Below are 16,933 nucleotides of genomic sequence, written 5' to 3'. Positions count from 1 at the left end.
TCAATCCTTTGTAGAATTTTAAATATAATATAGTTCGTTTCTTTTTGTTTTAAGAAGAAATACTTAGTAATAATGGCATGTGGAATCTAGCCTCATAATACATGTAATACTATACATTATGTATTATAAGTTTCTCCTATTCAAATGTTAACTACGGAAAAAAAATTCGCTACCCGCACGGACGCACGATACGTGCACCCCCCCCCCCCAAAAAAAATCCATCCATTGATGTCTATTTAAACATTTCAAAGGCTGTCTAATTCATGTATTTGGGAGGCAGGGGGCACTTTAGTATAATAGGCTCCCCGAATAAGCGTTAAGGGGGTACTACGTCCCTGTGGTAAATTTTGAATATTTTTGCATTTTTCTCAACAAATAATAACACACTGGTAACAAATGTTATGTATATTATTGGGGCAAGGGATCCAATTACTACACTGAAATTTCAGTGACTCAAGACAGACGGTTCAGTATATATTGATAGGAAATGAGGTACATCCTAGTGGTACCTTATTTCTTATCATAAATAAAAAACCGCTTGTCTTGGGTCACTGAAATTCCAGTGTAGTAATTGGGTTCCTTGCCCCTTTAATAGGCCTATACATAACTTTTGCTACCACTGTGTTATTAGTTTTTGAGAAAAATGCAAAAATAGACAAACATTTATCGAGGGGTGCAGTACCCCCTTGAAAAAGAAAAGAAATAACATTTTGTTTCTTTGTAGTTTGTAGGCCGCTCGATTTTCATGATTTTTGTTTTGAAAAATACAGTAAGAGTGAAGGCCTGGTAATTTTCATGAAACGAAAAACATTTCAAAAATAATTATTTAAAAATGTAAAACAATAAAAAAAAAAACCCTCAGTGCTTTACAAACTTATAATTTCAATGAACATTTGATAAACTTGTACGAGGGCGGTCAATAAGTTCGTAGAACAAAGTTTGCTATCTTGCCGCAAGGTAATCAGGGATGTAAGTTTGTAGGATTAATCCTAAATGTAGGATTTTTTTTGTGTCCAAATTTCCGCACTTTTATTTATTATCTGTCCGTTTTGGGGCTTTTTAGCCCAAATTCGCGCGCTTTTTCAGGATTTTTTTCCAGATTTGTAGGATTTTTTGCTTCAGTCTTACTTACATCCCTGGGTAATGAATTTGGTTTCATTTGAAAGCTTGTTCCTTCACATCGTTACTGCAAAATTTTGAATCGGATTTTTTTTTATTTGATTCGACTTTTTTTTTCAAGAGCTGCTATGCCCCATGATAAAGAGACCAGTGGACTGCTAGACATGCGCAATCCTATCAGATATTTACAACAACAACAAAAAACAGTCATGTTTATCATGTGAACATTTCAAAGAATTTTGTTGTTGTCAAATCATGGAAAAAACCTGTTGAATTCTGCACTTTGAAGATGAATTTTTAGCAACAGATAAAATGACAATTTTAATTGAGCGTTATTCCTTTTATTTGAAACCAACCATCTTACATCCCATGCAGTACCATTTTACACATCTCCACTGCAATATATGTAAGCTTATGTATATGCCTTGCATTTCATAATCTTTCTTTGTTTGTTATGCTTATGTTTTAACTGTTTTTATCGAAACGGTGATTTCAAGGCATTTCAGCACATCACATCAAATCTCCCATTGAGCGCCCGTTCCTTTTTAAAGGATTTTTTTTTATTTCAGCCGTTTTGGGAAACTAACAAATTAATATGGTATATCGTTAGGTATGTCGGAATGTCCCGTGGTTAACCAGAATGGCCTAAGTTCAACATGTTCAACCAAACCGTGATTATACTATGCTTTATATTACTGCATACATTGCACGTATCTTGTGTAATGTGTAACTTCAGGGGAGGTAGCTTGCTCAATATATTAAAGATGTGCTGTGTGTATTTCAAAGACCCCCAATTTCCCGTGGGAAAAAAAATGACAAATGTCCACTTTTTAGTGATACGGGATTCAAAGAGTCCAAAAATAACAGGCATTTAATATGAAGGCCATGGGTAGATCTACTTTTTAAAAAAATCCGCATTATTCGAAATAAGGTCCATTTTTTAGAAGTCCCGCAAGCCCCCCTCCCCCCCTCCAAAAAAACAATCCTGCGTATAAACTTATTAGTAAGGGGCGGTGCAATAATTATGAGCCCTGTGAGAGGGTATAGAATTGGGGGCTGCCAAAGATTTTTTTGGCAGGCCGAGAGGTGGGGGGACAAGTAATGTTTGGCAGGCCGTGGGGGCAATTGTTGGCACACATTTACTGGCATCTTTTAAATAACACACTCTAGGCTCAGGAAACGTTTAAATATGTAAAATTTCCTGCTCGGGTCCGCATGCACAAAAGAGTTTTGTCAGTAGCGGGGGGCGGGGGGGGGGGGCATAGCCTGACAAAAATGAAAGCAAAAAGGTCCCCTCTGACAAAAAATCTAAGAGAAAATCTGGAGGGCAAATGAAAAGAAAAATTCACCCCGATCATGGGCCAAAAAAAATAATAATAATTTCGCGCTGCGCGCGCACAATGTTTTTATCCTTATAATGGGCGAAAATAGTGCTAGTGTTAAATACAATTTTTTGCGCGAAGCTCGAAGACATGTACAGTTTTTTTAATCAAAAACAAAACCGGCATATGTATTGTATGATGCAACTACAAGGAATACAAGGGATAGCGACTTAATTTTGATATAATATAGTTCCATTTTTTAACAAAATTGTAAAATTGTTCAAAATCTATCCCCTTTTTTCCATCTCTCTCACTCCTTTATTATTTTGCCCTGCGCTAGGGGGGGCAAATGGGACGTGGGCCCAAATATGCATTGCCAGTGGGGCAATTCCCCCCCCCCCCGGCAGCTACGCCACAGTGCACAGCCCTAAGTTTCAAACTGGGATGAAAATGATGTAAAATACAAAGAAACATATCGCCATAGGCCTATACGCTGGCGAAGTTACGTAATAATCGGATTAACTACCATAGCAAAAGGTGAAAACAATTTTTGAATATACCGCGCTCCACTGATACCGGCACGCGGTACCTCTTCATTGAACCATATCAAGCTGATTACTTGCACCTGTAAGATTAGTATCTTTGAAAAGACCAGTATTGTATTCAATCTATGATTGCAGACATACACAGGTGATGAGTGTAACCTGCTTGTAGTGCAGCGCGATATGTTCAAAATTGTTTTCACCTATTGCTATGGTAAATAATCCGATTAATTACGTAACTTCGCCAGCGTATAGCTGTATATTTTTATAATGTGGATTTAAAATTAGAAGTTTTGAGAATACTTGTCTTACCTCGAGATATCCAGAAAAAATAGCAGAAGATGAATAATACTAGTACATAGGCTATACCGTCTTAGTCCTATATCACGATAGATATGTCCATATGTTATGTTTCCATGCCTTCTCTATTGTGGCGACGCAACGAGAGCAATATGTTGCTAATAAATAATAGGCCTATGTGGGGATTTCCCAGAATGAGTAATAATGGTCATAACCGAAAGCACCAATATACAATTGCTGTGCGTGTCCCCTTATAGTGGGTGTTTTAACAAATATTTGCCAAAAATATTTTTATATAACCCGACATTTAATGTTATTAAAACATTTTTACCAAAACCATAAATCCAAAATATAACCTCGTTTTAAAAACGTTTTATGTTTGCTGAGTTAGTCATGATCCGGTTGATCCCAATTTAAGATTTCCATCGATTCACGACCAATAATTTATGGGAGAAACATGTTTCGTTTTTCAAGAAAAGGGAATTACGTGTAGGCCTATACAAGTTTTTTTTTTTTATAATTACAATCAACTTTTTTTTAAAAGGGGTAAATAAGTTTTAGATGAAAATATATTGGCCATTGAGGAGAGGGGAAACACAAAATTTGGATGTTTGGATTTCCCATTTCTAGATCAACCCCTTTAAGAAATCTCCCTGGCGAGGTTAGTTACCCCAGACTGGGAATCAAATGTTGTCATTTTCGTCCCCAGTTTTCACCGAATTTCATGATCGCAATATTCCCCAAATTTCATGATCGCAATATTCCCGGCACTTTGTGATGAAAGCATAAACATAAGTGTTTCCATGAATGAAGTGTAAGGTCCAAAGTATATAGTTTAGAACTAGTTTAGAACCACTTTGGATTTGACCCAAGATGACCGCTAGAGTCAACAAAATGTTATACAGGGGTAAAAAAATTGAAAATACTCCCAATCTTTTTACAGAAACACCAAATTATGTCTGATCACAAGGATTTCAAAAGTTTGTGCAACCTAGAACATATCGTTATCAGGCCCATAACCAGGATCTATTGGGGGGAAGGGTGATTTTGAAAAAGTGGACCTTTTTTTACAAAATGTTGACCTTTTTGGACTGGGGGCGGATTTTGAAAAAGTGGACTTTTTTTCCAAAATTTGGACCTTTTTCGACCAAAAAGGCATAAAAACTGGCCGGCCTAAATAGCCACTGTTGATCATTGACTTTCATATTGCACAAGTAAACAAGTTTTTGGCTCTTTCCTTGATTCTATTGTTAAGATGGACAATTTGTCACCGTTTTTTGCCAACATCAGAGTAAGTTGTTACCCCTGTACAACCAAAAACGTGAGGTTTGACCTGAAAATTAGGTTTTTGTAATCATTGTGTGAAACATATTTCTATTAATGCAATGGTTTACTAAGGAAGTTGCTTAAATTGTTATATATATATAATGGAGCATGGAGGAGTGGCTCAGTAAAAACAAAACAAATTTGAAAAATCCACTATTTTGGTCAAATATTGCCTAATCTTCGGCAAACCCCCACCCCACTTTTTCCCCCATGAAGATTTTGGTTATGTCATTGAAAAATGGACACATAAAACATAACTAAATGTACCAAACGAGTGGTATGCATTTTCCTATATGGTGCAAGACTAAAATGCACCTCATTTTACAGATGCCTCTTAAAATAACAATTTCATGCAAAGTCACAGGAAAGGTAACAAAATTTCATTCAGTATGCCACTGATAAAGAAAACTTATCCCATTAGCCTTTTTGAAGTATGGCGGGCACAAAAGGAGAATGGCGTACTTTGGTTTGGGTAATCTTTTGTATGCTTCTCAGCTGACAGAAGATTACCCAAATCAAAGAACGCCCTCTCCTTTAGTGTCCGCCATATTTCAAAAAGGCTATGGAGGGATAATAAACATTCTGACATCACCTCAAACCAAATTTTACATTATTACACAAAAAAAGACAACAAACACAATTTAATTCAGTTTATCAATGAAAGCACATTGACTTTATTGTCTAACGCACACAGGCTAGAAATAACACACACAAAGGATAATGAATTATGATGGTATATCTTTGAAAATATTCTTATTCAGTATCCATTTGCTACTCAACAGCAAATGGGCAGACCTTCATTTTTGAGGAGCTCGATTGCACCAGAGCTCCTACAGCTCTCCTTAACAACATTCCACGAGTATGATCTACTGAGCTCCTCACTAATACAGATATTATAAGATTGAGCTCCTTGTTGAGCACCTTAGTAAACTCAGGAGAGTGATTAACAGAGCTCCAGCAATTTTCAAAAAATGAAGGCCTGAATGGGGAAAGAAATTTGAAACCAAATAAACTGAATCCTGACAATACAAAGCTTATTTTGAAACTTGGCCAGAATCAAATAGCTTCGGATATAAAATATTAAAATTTGTATACCCTTTGCCAAAAATCTGTCAGCGCCTGCGATAACAAGAGTCTCTTTCCTTCCTGACATCTTTGAAATGTGAGTTTACATGTGGGCATTGGGATGGGCTATTCCATTTGAAATCCCTACACCCCCTGTGGAAGACATGACCTTTATCTCCCACGAAGGGCATGCAGATTTTAAATGGAGTCACCAATTCAGGTGACCCCATTTGAAATTCACACTCCCTGTGTGGAAGATTAAGGTCATGTCTTCCATACTAGGGGTGTGGGGATTTCAAATGGAACAGCCCAATTTACTATCTCCAAGTTAACTGAATACATAATGACACACCCCAAAATACAAAATTTCCACAAATACAAAAGCACAATTTTTAGATATCATGTTTGGAGCATAAAGTTTGGAATATCTTCTTTCATTCTCATCTGTCAAAATTTTGCACAAGAAAACTTATTGACGAGTATCTGACAAAGTTGATCTAACCGGCTATATCAAGAATATGCACAATGGTCTGTCATCACATCCTGAGAAAAAGAAAGATATTTCAAACTTTTGCTCCAAACAGCGATATCATCTGTCAAAGATACCACAAAGGCTATCGCACTGGTACTTTGTTTGGGGACTTGTAGCAGATACACCACTTTTACAGCCAATGTTAACTACAACATTATCATTTGCCCTGATAAATTCAGAAACAATTCATTCCATGATACACGATTAAACTTTTGGTTAAGGGTTTACCGTCGTAACTAAACCTATCGATCAAATTTTTTAAATTGACATATTTTGTACATTAATATGTGACCCCTCGGCACAACTGAGCCCTGAAGTCGCCAATCATCATTTTTGAGATATCCAACCAAAATATTCTGCTTGAAATTAGCTTTAAAATGATGTATATCATGTCTATAGTACTTGACATTTAAGTAGTGAAAAATCAATAAAACAGTCAATAAATCCTTTGTTTCCTATATATATTGTTTATTGTTAAGTTCGATGGAGCATATCTCAATAGTGGCACTGGCGACATCCGGGCTCAGTTGTGCCGAGGGGTCACATATGTGTAGATAATAAATCAGTAAAAAAAACAGGGGGTGCCGGACCTCACTTTTGAGCTACAGCCGTTTTAAAAGTGGTGTACATTTCCAAAAATCTCTGTACACTTCAATGGCAAAATCAGCAATTTTCTTAAAATAGACAACCTTTTGCGTTGTAGAAAAAAATTGTATCGATCAAATTTTTTTAATTTTATATATTATGTTATGTTATGAAAAAGAAAAAGCTCTGTAAATCGCGCAAAAAAAAATTGGGGGTACCTGACCTTGTTTTTGCGTAAATTGACCAAAATAGGTCAAAAATGCATTTTTTCTGCGACACCATGCGTAGTTAATTGCGTACATGGATATTTTGAGTGCGTACCAAGGCGCTGGTATACACGCGCGATCTGATGCCGGATAAGCGTTCATTTACGCATATGGCCACAAAAAAGGAATTGTATGTTTACGCAGGAAAGTTTTCACTGTAAAAAAAGTTACCTAAGAAGTTACCATAATAGGAACAATTATTCGAATGATGTCGATTATTAAGATTTCATGCCTTAATATTCTTACTAATTTGGTGTATTTTGGTCATAAACGGGTGGGTGTAAGAAAGACTCTCATTCTGCAATCTGCAAAGATATTGGACCAAAGAGTTATCAAATTACACAAAGTGAGGAATTTTCAGCTTTCACCAGGTTCACCTGACTCGATCGACCAAAAAGAGGATTTATTAAACATGTTAAAGCGAAGCGTTTGACACCATGACCGGAAGTGTTTGACTATAATAGGCCTACAATTATTATAGGCATAGGCCTACTTAGCATGCTTAGTGCCGTTTACCGAGAGGAAAACTTTTTTGGTCACAAGAACTATATAATACGGAATTGTGGATTCATATCACATAGCAGTTCAATTAAAGCAAAGTTAAACACTGGGTTGCCTATAGCTGTAGAAAAACGTTTGGCTTATTAGGCTATGGTATTATTTTTGTAACTGTATGACACATTTGTTTGAAATTGAATAGTTTTGATGGTGTTGTCTATATCGCATGCATTATGAATTCAGTGCACGTAGTAGGCCTAGGTCTTTACCCAATAACACAAAATGCTTTAAACATTTAAATGTTGGATTATAAACTTTTAAAAGTTGCCGTGTGGTGCGTTTCATTATGAAACGTTCTACAATAACCTTTAATAGGCCTATAATATACCGGTAGCTGTTACCCAACATTTAGGCCAAAATATTATTAAAACGAATTAACCAATTTAACCAACACTCGTTTAGGCCTAATGTTTAAAAAAACCACTTGATTCTGTGTTTGTTGGGTAAGCACGCTGGCAAAATTTGGTTTGTAGGCCTACATGTTATATTTAAGCGGCCACCTTTCTTGCACTCAGCAAACATTGTTTTCTTTATTTTGTGGCCCTGGTTATCGCCGGTGCGCAAAAATAGCATTGACACGCACAGCACGCATCGTTCTCTGCGATGTCTGCAACGCAACGCCGAGCAAGACGCGGAGTACGCACGCGTTGAAAAGAGACGCAATAGTCGAGTCGAATCGGGTGACGACGGAAAACCCTTAAATTGGTCCCATATTTTGAATGTGCAAAAGGGGCACTGCTGTCCTTAACTTCTATCACTAATGAATCAGCCAGTGCAACGCCAATGCATGATCAATACACCTGTAACTAATAAATGTTTTCACAATATTTCAACATAGAAAGAAGGATGATTTATTTACGCGCATTTTGATACCCCATTTGTCCAATGTCGTTCAATATTAACAACACAGTAAGTAATGCTTTTAAGAAATACCCAAACTTAAAAATTGCCGTTTGCAGCGATCAATGGTCATTACGCAAGCATTGTGGCATGTAAATCATTACGTACATTATCTTCGCGCTGACTTCAATACAAATATCTGCAACTTTTAAATTTGGATATTTTGTCTTTAAAACCACTGCTATGTTGTTTTATATTGAACAAAATTGGACAAATGGGGTATCAAAAATCATTCTTCTTCAATGTTGAAGCATTGTGAAAACAATTATTAGTTCTGAAGCTGCGTTACTTTTTGTGCCGTCTGTACGATGCTTCATAAATGTTAGTGAAACACAACCCAGGGAACATTATCGGACATCAAATTTCAATCAAACAATACTGTACTAATATTTGTTGGTTTTAAGACACATAATTCAAGGTGAAATATTGCACATAATAAAATAATGCTTACTTCTACTATTTCCATTATTTACATCTTTCCTTATTATACAAGAACCTGTTCTATACACAAGTGTAGAAAATGAATACTTTTTGTGCAGTGATAACATTTCTATAAACAAATATATTTTTGCTATCACCTATTACTTTGTATTGTACAAATAAATATTTTACAATTAAGCTGCCGAAGAGCAACATATTTCAAGAAAGACAAACCCAGTTCTGGATTTGATTATTTTTGGTTTCAATTGTGGGAGGAAAAAGTTTGACAGTTTCAACTTATTCCAACACCAGCGCCTTTACGCGGTTGCACTGTAAGTGTGAATACCATCTGTGTGATTAAGTCTGTGTCAGCACATGATTCGATACTGCAATCAGCCAAATATGCACCTATATGTCACTACTAAACTCTAGGCAATGTATTGGCCATGGGTGCAGACCCCCGAGAAGTTTCACAAATAGATACCAGCAGGTTGCAATTTCTAAACTTTTTGGCAACAAGGATTTATGTCCAGTGTTCGATTCTCCTGGTGCACTGCTACACAAATTTCAGCTTGTATAGCAATTTTTTACAATGTAAACATATGCTAATATAATAATCATAAGAACAGTGCCTAAATAATGTTTTTGCTCAAATTTGCTATACAAATTTTTGCAGTCAATTGTGAGATGTTAATGACCCACATTTGCCTCAGCGGTGTGTAAGCAAATAATAAAATGTAATTGGATCACACGCATCATGAATATGTAACCACATGAATGGCTCTATCTGATTTTTCAAATTTATGAATACCTGAATTGGCAGGTTATTCCAGTTGAAATCCATACGCCCCCCATGGAAAACATGATCTTAACATCCCACACAGGGGGTGTTGATTTCAAATGGAATCACCTATTCAGGTTGCACTACATGTGTGTCGAAGAGTATGGTCACAACTTCCATAGGGGGTCTATGGAATTTAATAGCCCAATGGCCGCATCGTCCAAGCTTCAGCTTCATAGAGGGGTTATCAAAAGCACACTCTACTAAATGACATTTTTTTCTGCTACAAATTGATACAAATCATACAAAAGGGGCACTTATTAGCTGTAAAAAATACTTACAAATTCTCATAAATCAAGGTGTCATACCAAAAAGTTTGATCCAAAAAGAGTTATTACCAAGTTTTCCTATAAAGCTAGCAAACTTGGATTACTTATCACCACTTACGCAATTTCAATCCTAAAGTGAAATTGTTGGGAGTTGGGGATCCTGCCACAAAATGTCATGACTTCAACCCCAAGGGCACTACTGCCTTTCTTACAGTTCCCCTTATTGGCTAATTACATGATAAAAGCATCCGAGTAACCAATCAAATCTCGCAGCAATTTTAAGCTTAATCCCCATCAGCCGTACTCATCATTCTTACCATACCTCTGATTGGCTCAACAGATGATATAGCTCTCTTTGTAACCAATCAAAATAGTTCTTAGAGGTTCATATATCAGCAGGTAGTGCTCATGGGGTTAATAGTCACCACCAAAACGCAGATATTAGGGTTTAGGATTACACCAATGAGGTAGAATCAAAGAGTACCAACTCATGAAGGGCAAAAATAGTGCACCTCCAGATTATTTCGCCACGCTCCCGACAAAGTGCGCTGTTGTATGCATACTGTGTATAGCGTGTTGTGATGCATACATGTACATAAACCTTTGTAACACACAAGCTTAAATTCGCCAAGAATCGTTCCATTTCAAGCTGTAGCCAATAAATACCTGAGGTACACTCTTTGCCCTCCATTAGCAATAAATCAAAATAGCAGATTACCATAGAATTATACACAAGGCAATTTTGAGTCGGTACTCCTTGGTTCTAATCTCTATGGATTTTACACAGTGTTATCATAAGTACTGTACTACAGTACTGCTACAAGTGTAAAGAATGATCAAAGCCATCACAAAATCATTTTAAATTCTTACCAGCAATATTTAACTGACATAATTTTATCTATATTCCTCACTCATGCCGTTACTGCAACATTTTCTTTGTTATAACGTCATTTCCTCAATATCATCATCAAAATCATCAGAATATGACTTTTGCGGTGGCAGACCCCCATTCTTGGGTTTATTGCCGCCGTTTCCTTGTCCAACTTCAACCTTTTTCTCCCACGGATAAACCCCGCTATCTGCGACAGGTTTAGCTTTCGTCGATGAAGAGAAGATAGTTTCCTCACCGAACGAGCTTCTCGACTGACTGTCCGATTTATCGCTGCCGTTACCGAACAGATCCGCCATAAGACTGTTCTTCTTTGCCGCTCGCTGCGGCGAGTGTTTCGGCGACAGCTTGAACCCACTATCGCTATCATTGTCATTGTCAAAGAACGGATTCTTTTTCTTGGCAGGTCCCTTAGCAGCAGGCTTGGTGGCGCCGTTTGTAAACGACGGAGCGTAACTACCGAACGTCAAATCGTCTTCGATAGATTTACGCCTCTGTTTATTGACCTCAGGATGTGATGGTAGACCATTGTGCATATTCTTGACCGGATCGGTGTGGTTGTACGTCCTCTGTGACTTGCCCGAATCCGGTTTCTTGCCGTCATCAATATCTCGCATTCTCGCTAATAGTAAGTCTTTCCTGTGTCTTTCTTCCGCTTCTTTGGCTTCCTGTTCTTCTCTCTCCTTTGCACTCCTCCCATCTGTGAAAAAAATGATAAATAGCGATGTATGTCAATGACCATATGTGTAAACTACTTGAAACACAACCCTGTTAAATGCTTTTTCAAATCACTGCAGTCACTTGTACACTATTATACAAGTATCATTGCAGTCAATCAACTTGAAAAAAATTGATGAGCCTCCCCTCCCCACCATTTGTCAATAAGGGAAAAATGTATTTGTTACACTTTGATTGAAATTGCCTAATTGCATGTCATCTCTCAAAATGGGCAATTAGATCAGAGTGTTATCAATTCAAGAACGGCAAAAGACAGAAACAGATTATGAGGAATCAAAATGAGATCTACAGCAGCCAAGTTATACCGCAAAATAATGATTGCAATAAAAATAACTGATCCTTTGATACTTTTTTAGATCTTGGGGGATGCTAATAATTTGCTATAAAATTTGAATTATGTCGCAAATTTCAAAAAATCTCAATTATTTGATACCAAAAGGACATTCCTCGTATTCAGAATGTAACCTGGTGTCTGATGTGCTCTCAGGCCCCACAAAAATACTGTGCAAACGTCGCTATCCGATCCTTTAAGTATGGTGACATTTTTGCATGCAAAAAGTGACATTTGCTGGGTACATAATATACACATGTATGTATCATACACAGGTAGGAAATGTCATATTGTCATTGGGCAGGAAAAACATGTAATTATGGCCCTTGAACATGTTTAAAACAAAACGGCCATGCTTTTACATAGGTTTTGCTTTAATTAAACATGATCAGGGGCAAATGACACATAAAAGGTTTTTCCTGCCCAACGATGATATTGATATAAGTGGAAGTGCAATTGTCGTATACATGCACAAAAATCTATATCTCCTGATTAAATACAATTTCACTATCTCCCAACATATATCTGAACAAAAATAGCGCATTCACAAAATTAAGATGCGACAATTTACAATGTATATGGGCTATTCCAGTTCCAATCCACACACACCCTATGAGTTACCTGATATGCGCGACTCCATTTGAAGTCTACACCACTTGTGAGGGAGATTAAGGGGGTACTACACCCCTGCCCAATTTCGTGCCTATTTTTGCATTTTTCTCAAAAATTATAGCGCATTGGTGACAAGTAAGGGCGTGTTCACATCACACAATGTGGGTTCGTACCTAGTAGTGAAGTGGTGTCGATCCACATCGAATCCACATTGAGTTCGTGTTCACACTACCAAGCTAATCTACATCGAAAGTGTGTGATGACGTAAGTGGAGCGAATCCACATACCTGGATGTTAGAATGACCTGGAAGTAAAGCGCTGTTACCACGCAGCATTCTAGTCCCAGAGAAGCGATTAGCGGTAACATTGTGGCGGCTAAAACGCCGAATACAGAACCATAGGCCTATACTATGATCAGCTCTTAATAGGCGGGAATTATTCGGTTTTTGTTACTGCGCGAGTCAATAAAGTTCCAACTTACGCACGCGTAAATTCACCCCAGCACGCGTCATTCACGCAAAACGCATAAGCGCAGTTCGGCGTGAGGCGCTGCGCCTAGCTGTGTGTCGCCATTAGTCATTTGTTCCATTGACGATCACCATTTCGCCCGTGCGACCACGGCCACTTCGGTATATGTGGAGTCGATCTGGATCGACTCCACATTATCGCGTTCACATTACGAAATTTAACCCACCTCCTAGGGTCGAAACTACCTCAACCAGGTAGTTTCGATCCACATTGTTGATGTAGGGTCAAATCCACTTACTTTGTGTTCACACTACACAGGGAAGTGGTTTCGATGTAGGGTCGACTCCACGTCCCTACATCAAAAGTGCCTGATGTGATCATGCCCTAAGATGTATATTGTAGGGGCAAGGACTACAACTACTGCACTGAAAATTTTATTTCAGCACAGACAACAGTTGAGGAGTTAGTCAAAAATGAGGGAAAACCAATATTTGATCAATAAATCAATAACTACTTGTCTTGAGTCACTGAAATTCCAGTGGTGTAACTGGATTCCTTGCCCCTATAATATACATAACTTTTGTTACCAGTGTTTTATTAGTTTTTGAGAAAAATGCAAAAATAGTCACAAATTTGTCAAGGGGTGTAGTACCACCTTATAATGTCATGTCTTCCATAGAGGGTGTAATGGATTTCAACTGGATAGCCCATTGTGCAATTTGCACATACTAACAGTCAATTTAGCAAACAAACAAGCAAAGCAAGCGAGACATCAAAAGGAGCAAGTTGATCATGGACAGGGTTTGCAGCAACGTTACTTGTTTATGAATAGCTATTCGCCGTAGAAGTGACGTAATTAATTGGAACAATAGATGTCAAAGAACAGGGATAAAGACCTGGATCGTAATTCTATAGAATATTCATATCATGCTGATCACTCACTGACATCTGTAAGATAAGTATCTTTGAAAAGAGTGGTATTGTATTCAATCTATTATTGCAGACAAACACAGATGATGAGTGCAACCTGCTTGTAGTGCAGGGTGATCTATTCAAAAATTGTATTCATCTATTTCTATGGTAGTTGATCCGAATATTACGTCACTTATATGGCGAATAGCTAGACAAACTTGTAGCAAATGTGACCTTACTTAGGAAGTGATCACTATTTATGCTGGGCAGGGGGCTTTTAGGGGGGGTACAAACTTTTTTGATTGACTTGAGGGGGACATGAAATTTTGACCTTAATATTGGAGGGGGGACATATAAAATTATACAAGGAATGGAGGATTTAAGGGGGATGTGAAATTTTTCCTTCGATATGAGGGGAGATGTGATATTTTTTGTGCGAAAATATATATATATAAATCCTCGCCCCCATTTCCGGTGTAAATAGCTTCCTGAAATCAGTAGTTAGGATGTTACATCAGTTGAGGTAAAGATAGCGTAGCTAGGATGTTTGTTACAGGTGGTGTAAAGGAAGCCCATTTACCCCACCTAGTTACTCTACTGATTTCAGAAGCTTTTATAAAACAGCTCACAGACCACTGAAGTCATATTGGTACCAGTTCATTGGTTGACACTATTTTGATGCAAAATGCAACAAGATTAGAAAGATAGTTTGGTTAGTTCAAAGTTGGAAAGATAGTTAATGCAGAAAAACATTTGACAATTTACCCTCATGGGTGGTGTTAGTAGCGGTGGATGGGTTAGTTGTATCAGGGTTAGCAAAGAGGCCATTGTAATCATCATCATTACCCGTTGGGCTAGCCCTAGCCGCTGAATACTTCTGCAGATCCTTCACGCTCTGCACGGCAAACTTGTTAGTGGCCTTGGGGGCAGGCTTCGTGTTGTTAGCAGGTTTGGAACCGAAGAACGGGTAATCTTCTTCGTCCTCTGACGTGTTGAGAGTTGGGGCTTGACGTGGGGAATTGGTGACTCCGTTGGAGATGTTAGCTTCTGTGAGGGGATGATTGAAGACATCTTGTTTTACACTTAAAATTAGTTTTTATAGCAAATTTAAGCAAGCTACAGAATTATGATTATCTATTTCTGTGTTGTTTGTTAGCATCAATCTATACAGCCAGTTTGACAAAGGCCTAATGCTTTTTAAGCTAGGAAATACTTTATCACCAATTATTAGTCCCTATATAATTCTACACCATTTTTCACCTTGATGTAGCAGTGACGTCAATGTGTTGAAGCAGCTGTTTCGCTCGCGCATCTTTAACCGTGTGCATGTGCACCCCAGCGCTTTGAGTGAACGCTAGCGATGCAAGGCTGCGCCCAGTGAAATGTGCACTGACATCATTGGCACATCAGGGTGAAAAATGGTATAGAAGAAGAATCAATCAATGACCCATCACCGAAAACATGTGTCACTACTACATGCAATGACCACACCATGCAATGCAAATGTCTTTACTGTGCAGTAACAGTTGGCTTTCAAATCACAAATCCATGCTTGTCACATGCAGAATACACTACGCAAAACCAGGCAACATATCATACTTATGCCACCGAGCCTCTGTCTTCTACTTATGCCACCGAGCCTCGGTCTTCTGTATCTAAAACTTGAATTTGATCAAACCTACCTAGCTCCTCTTTCTCCTTTCTCTCCTGTTCCTGCAAAAACAAAAGGAAGTTAAAAAAATAGTTAGATATATATTAATATTACTACTACCCATTCCAGAAAAATACAGCACTAATTTTTTGGGATTAGAAAGTTATTATCGAGTTCTGCCGAATGAAACATAGCTCAATCCTAATCATTCATTTTTAGTCCTGACTGGAGATAAAAGAAAAAGTTCAGTTTTTGGCTCTTTTTCAAGAAATCAGTTAAAACTGATTTCTTTAAAAAGAGCCAAAAACATGCATTTTCTGCCTGTTTTCTGACAATCGAGTCACAAAAATCAAAGTCTAAGCATTCAAAATCTTGAGTATATGCCGAAATTTTGCTCTAATTTCCACTTTTTTTGTGTTATTTTAATTAAATGGTTGGTTTTAAGAATGAAACATGTCTTTTCCCAAAATTAGAATGCATAAACTGAAATTAGTCTTAGTGCAAGTCTTTGGACTTGATTGTCACAGCATACTAAAAACACCCTAAAAACGCATGTTTTTGGCCCTTACATGTATGTCCAAAAATTGGTCAAAAATTAAAATTGACTTTCATTGCTTGTTAGGACTAACTAAAGGATTAGGATTTAGCTATGTTTCATTTGGCAAAACAGGATCAAATTTTTTTAATCCCAAAAAATCAGTTCTGTATTTTGCTGGAATAGGGAGTAGATCTAGATTCAGCAACTTTCAACTTATCAGAAGTGCGTATCACTTTTTGGTGTCAAACCAAAGACTCAACAAAATACTGGCTGGATCCTATCCTATGGCATAATAACTTGCCAAAAAGTGACAGATATAATGGTATTGGGTTATACCATTTGAAATCCAAACCATACACCCCCTATGGAAGACCAGACCTTAATCTCCCCCAAAGAGAGTGTAGATTTTAAATGGAGTCACCCATTCTGGTAACCCCATTTGAAATTCACACTCCCTGTGTGGAAGATTAAGGTCATGCATTCTATAGGGGGTGTACTCCACAGAGGGTAGCTGGATTTCAACTGGAATAGCCTGCTTCAAATGAATCTGTTTTGGAATATTCTGAGTGTTGATTCCATGAAGTCAAGATAGGACTAAATAAAAATAGTTGAATATTATTATTTTTCATAATCATCTAAAAAACTTTTTGCCAAGATCATGAAGCACTATACTTTGATCAGCTCGTAATCGGCGGAAAATATGCCGATAAGTAGACCCACGTTAAGATTGACCTACTTGGTCTATATTG

At 37.6% G+C, this 16,933-nt stretch overlaps 1 protein-coding gene across 4 annotated transcripts in view; it reads right to left on the bottom strand.

Annotated features, from left to right (window-relative positions):
* Nucleotides 1–5,261: 5,261 nt before the first annotated feature.
* LOC140141151 (uncharacterized) overlaps nt 5,262–16,933 on the bottom strand; it is a 36,913-nt gene continuing 25,241 nt past the window's right edge. For 2 of the 4 annotated variants that reach the window (XM_072162944.1, XM_072162945.1), the window contains 2 exons: nt 15,678–15,708; nt 5,262–11,634 (listed from right to left, as the gene is read on the bottom strand). In XM_072162944.1, coding sequence (XP_072019045.1) covers nt 10,985–11,634; nt 15,678–15,708 — 681 coding nt within the window. In that variant the 3' untranslated portion in view covers nt 5,262–10,984. Of the gene's footprint in view, nt 11,635–14,760; nt 15,043–15,677; nt 15,709–16,933 lie in introns of all 4 variants that reach the window. The other 2 variants (XM_072162942.1, XM_072162943.1) reach the window with 2 other exon arrangements.

The sequence above is a fragment of the Amphiura filiformis genome, chromosome 19 (assembly GCF_039555335.1).
Source record: "Amphiura filiformis chromosome 19, Afil_fr2py, whole genome shotgun sequence".
NCBI classification, from domain to species: Eukaryota; Metazoa; Echinodermata; class Ophiuroidea; order Amphilepidida; family Amphiuridae; genus Amphiura; species Amphiura filiformis.
The sequence above is the reverse complement of the archived record's forward strand: the minus strand, read 5'-3'. Positions and strand labels throughout refer to the sequence as shown.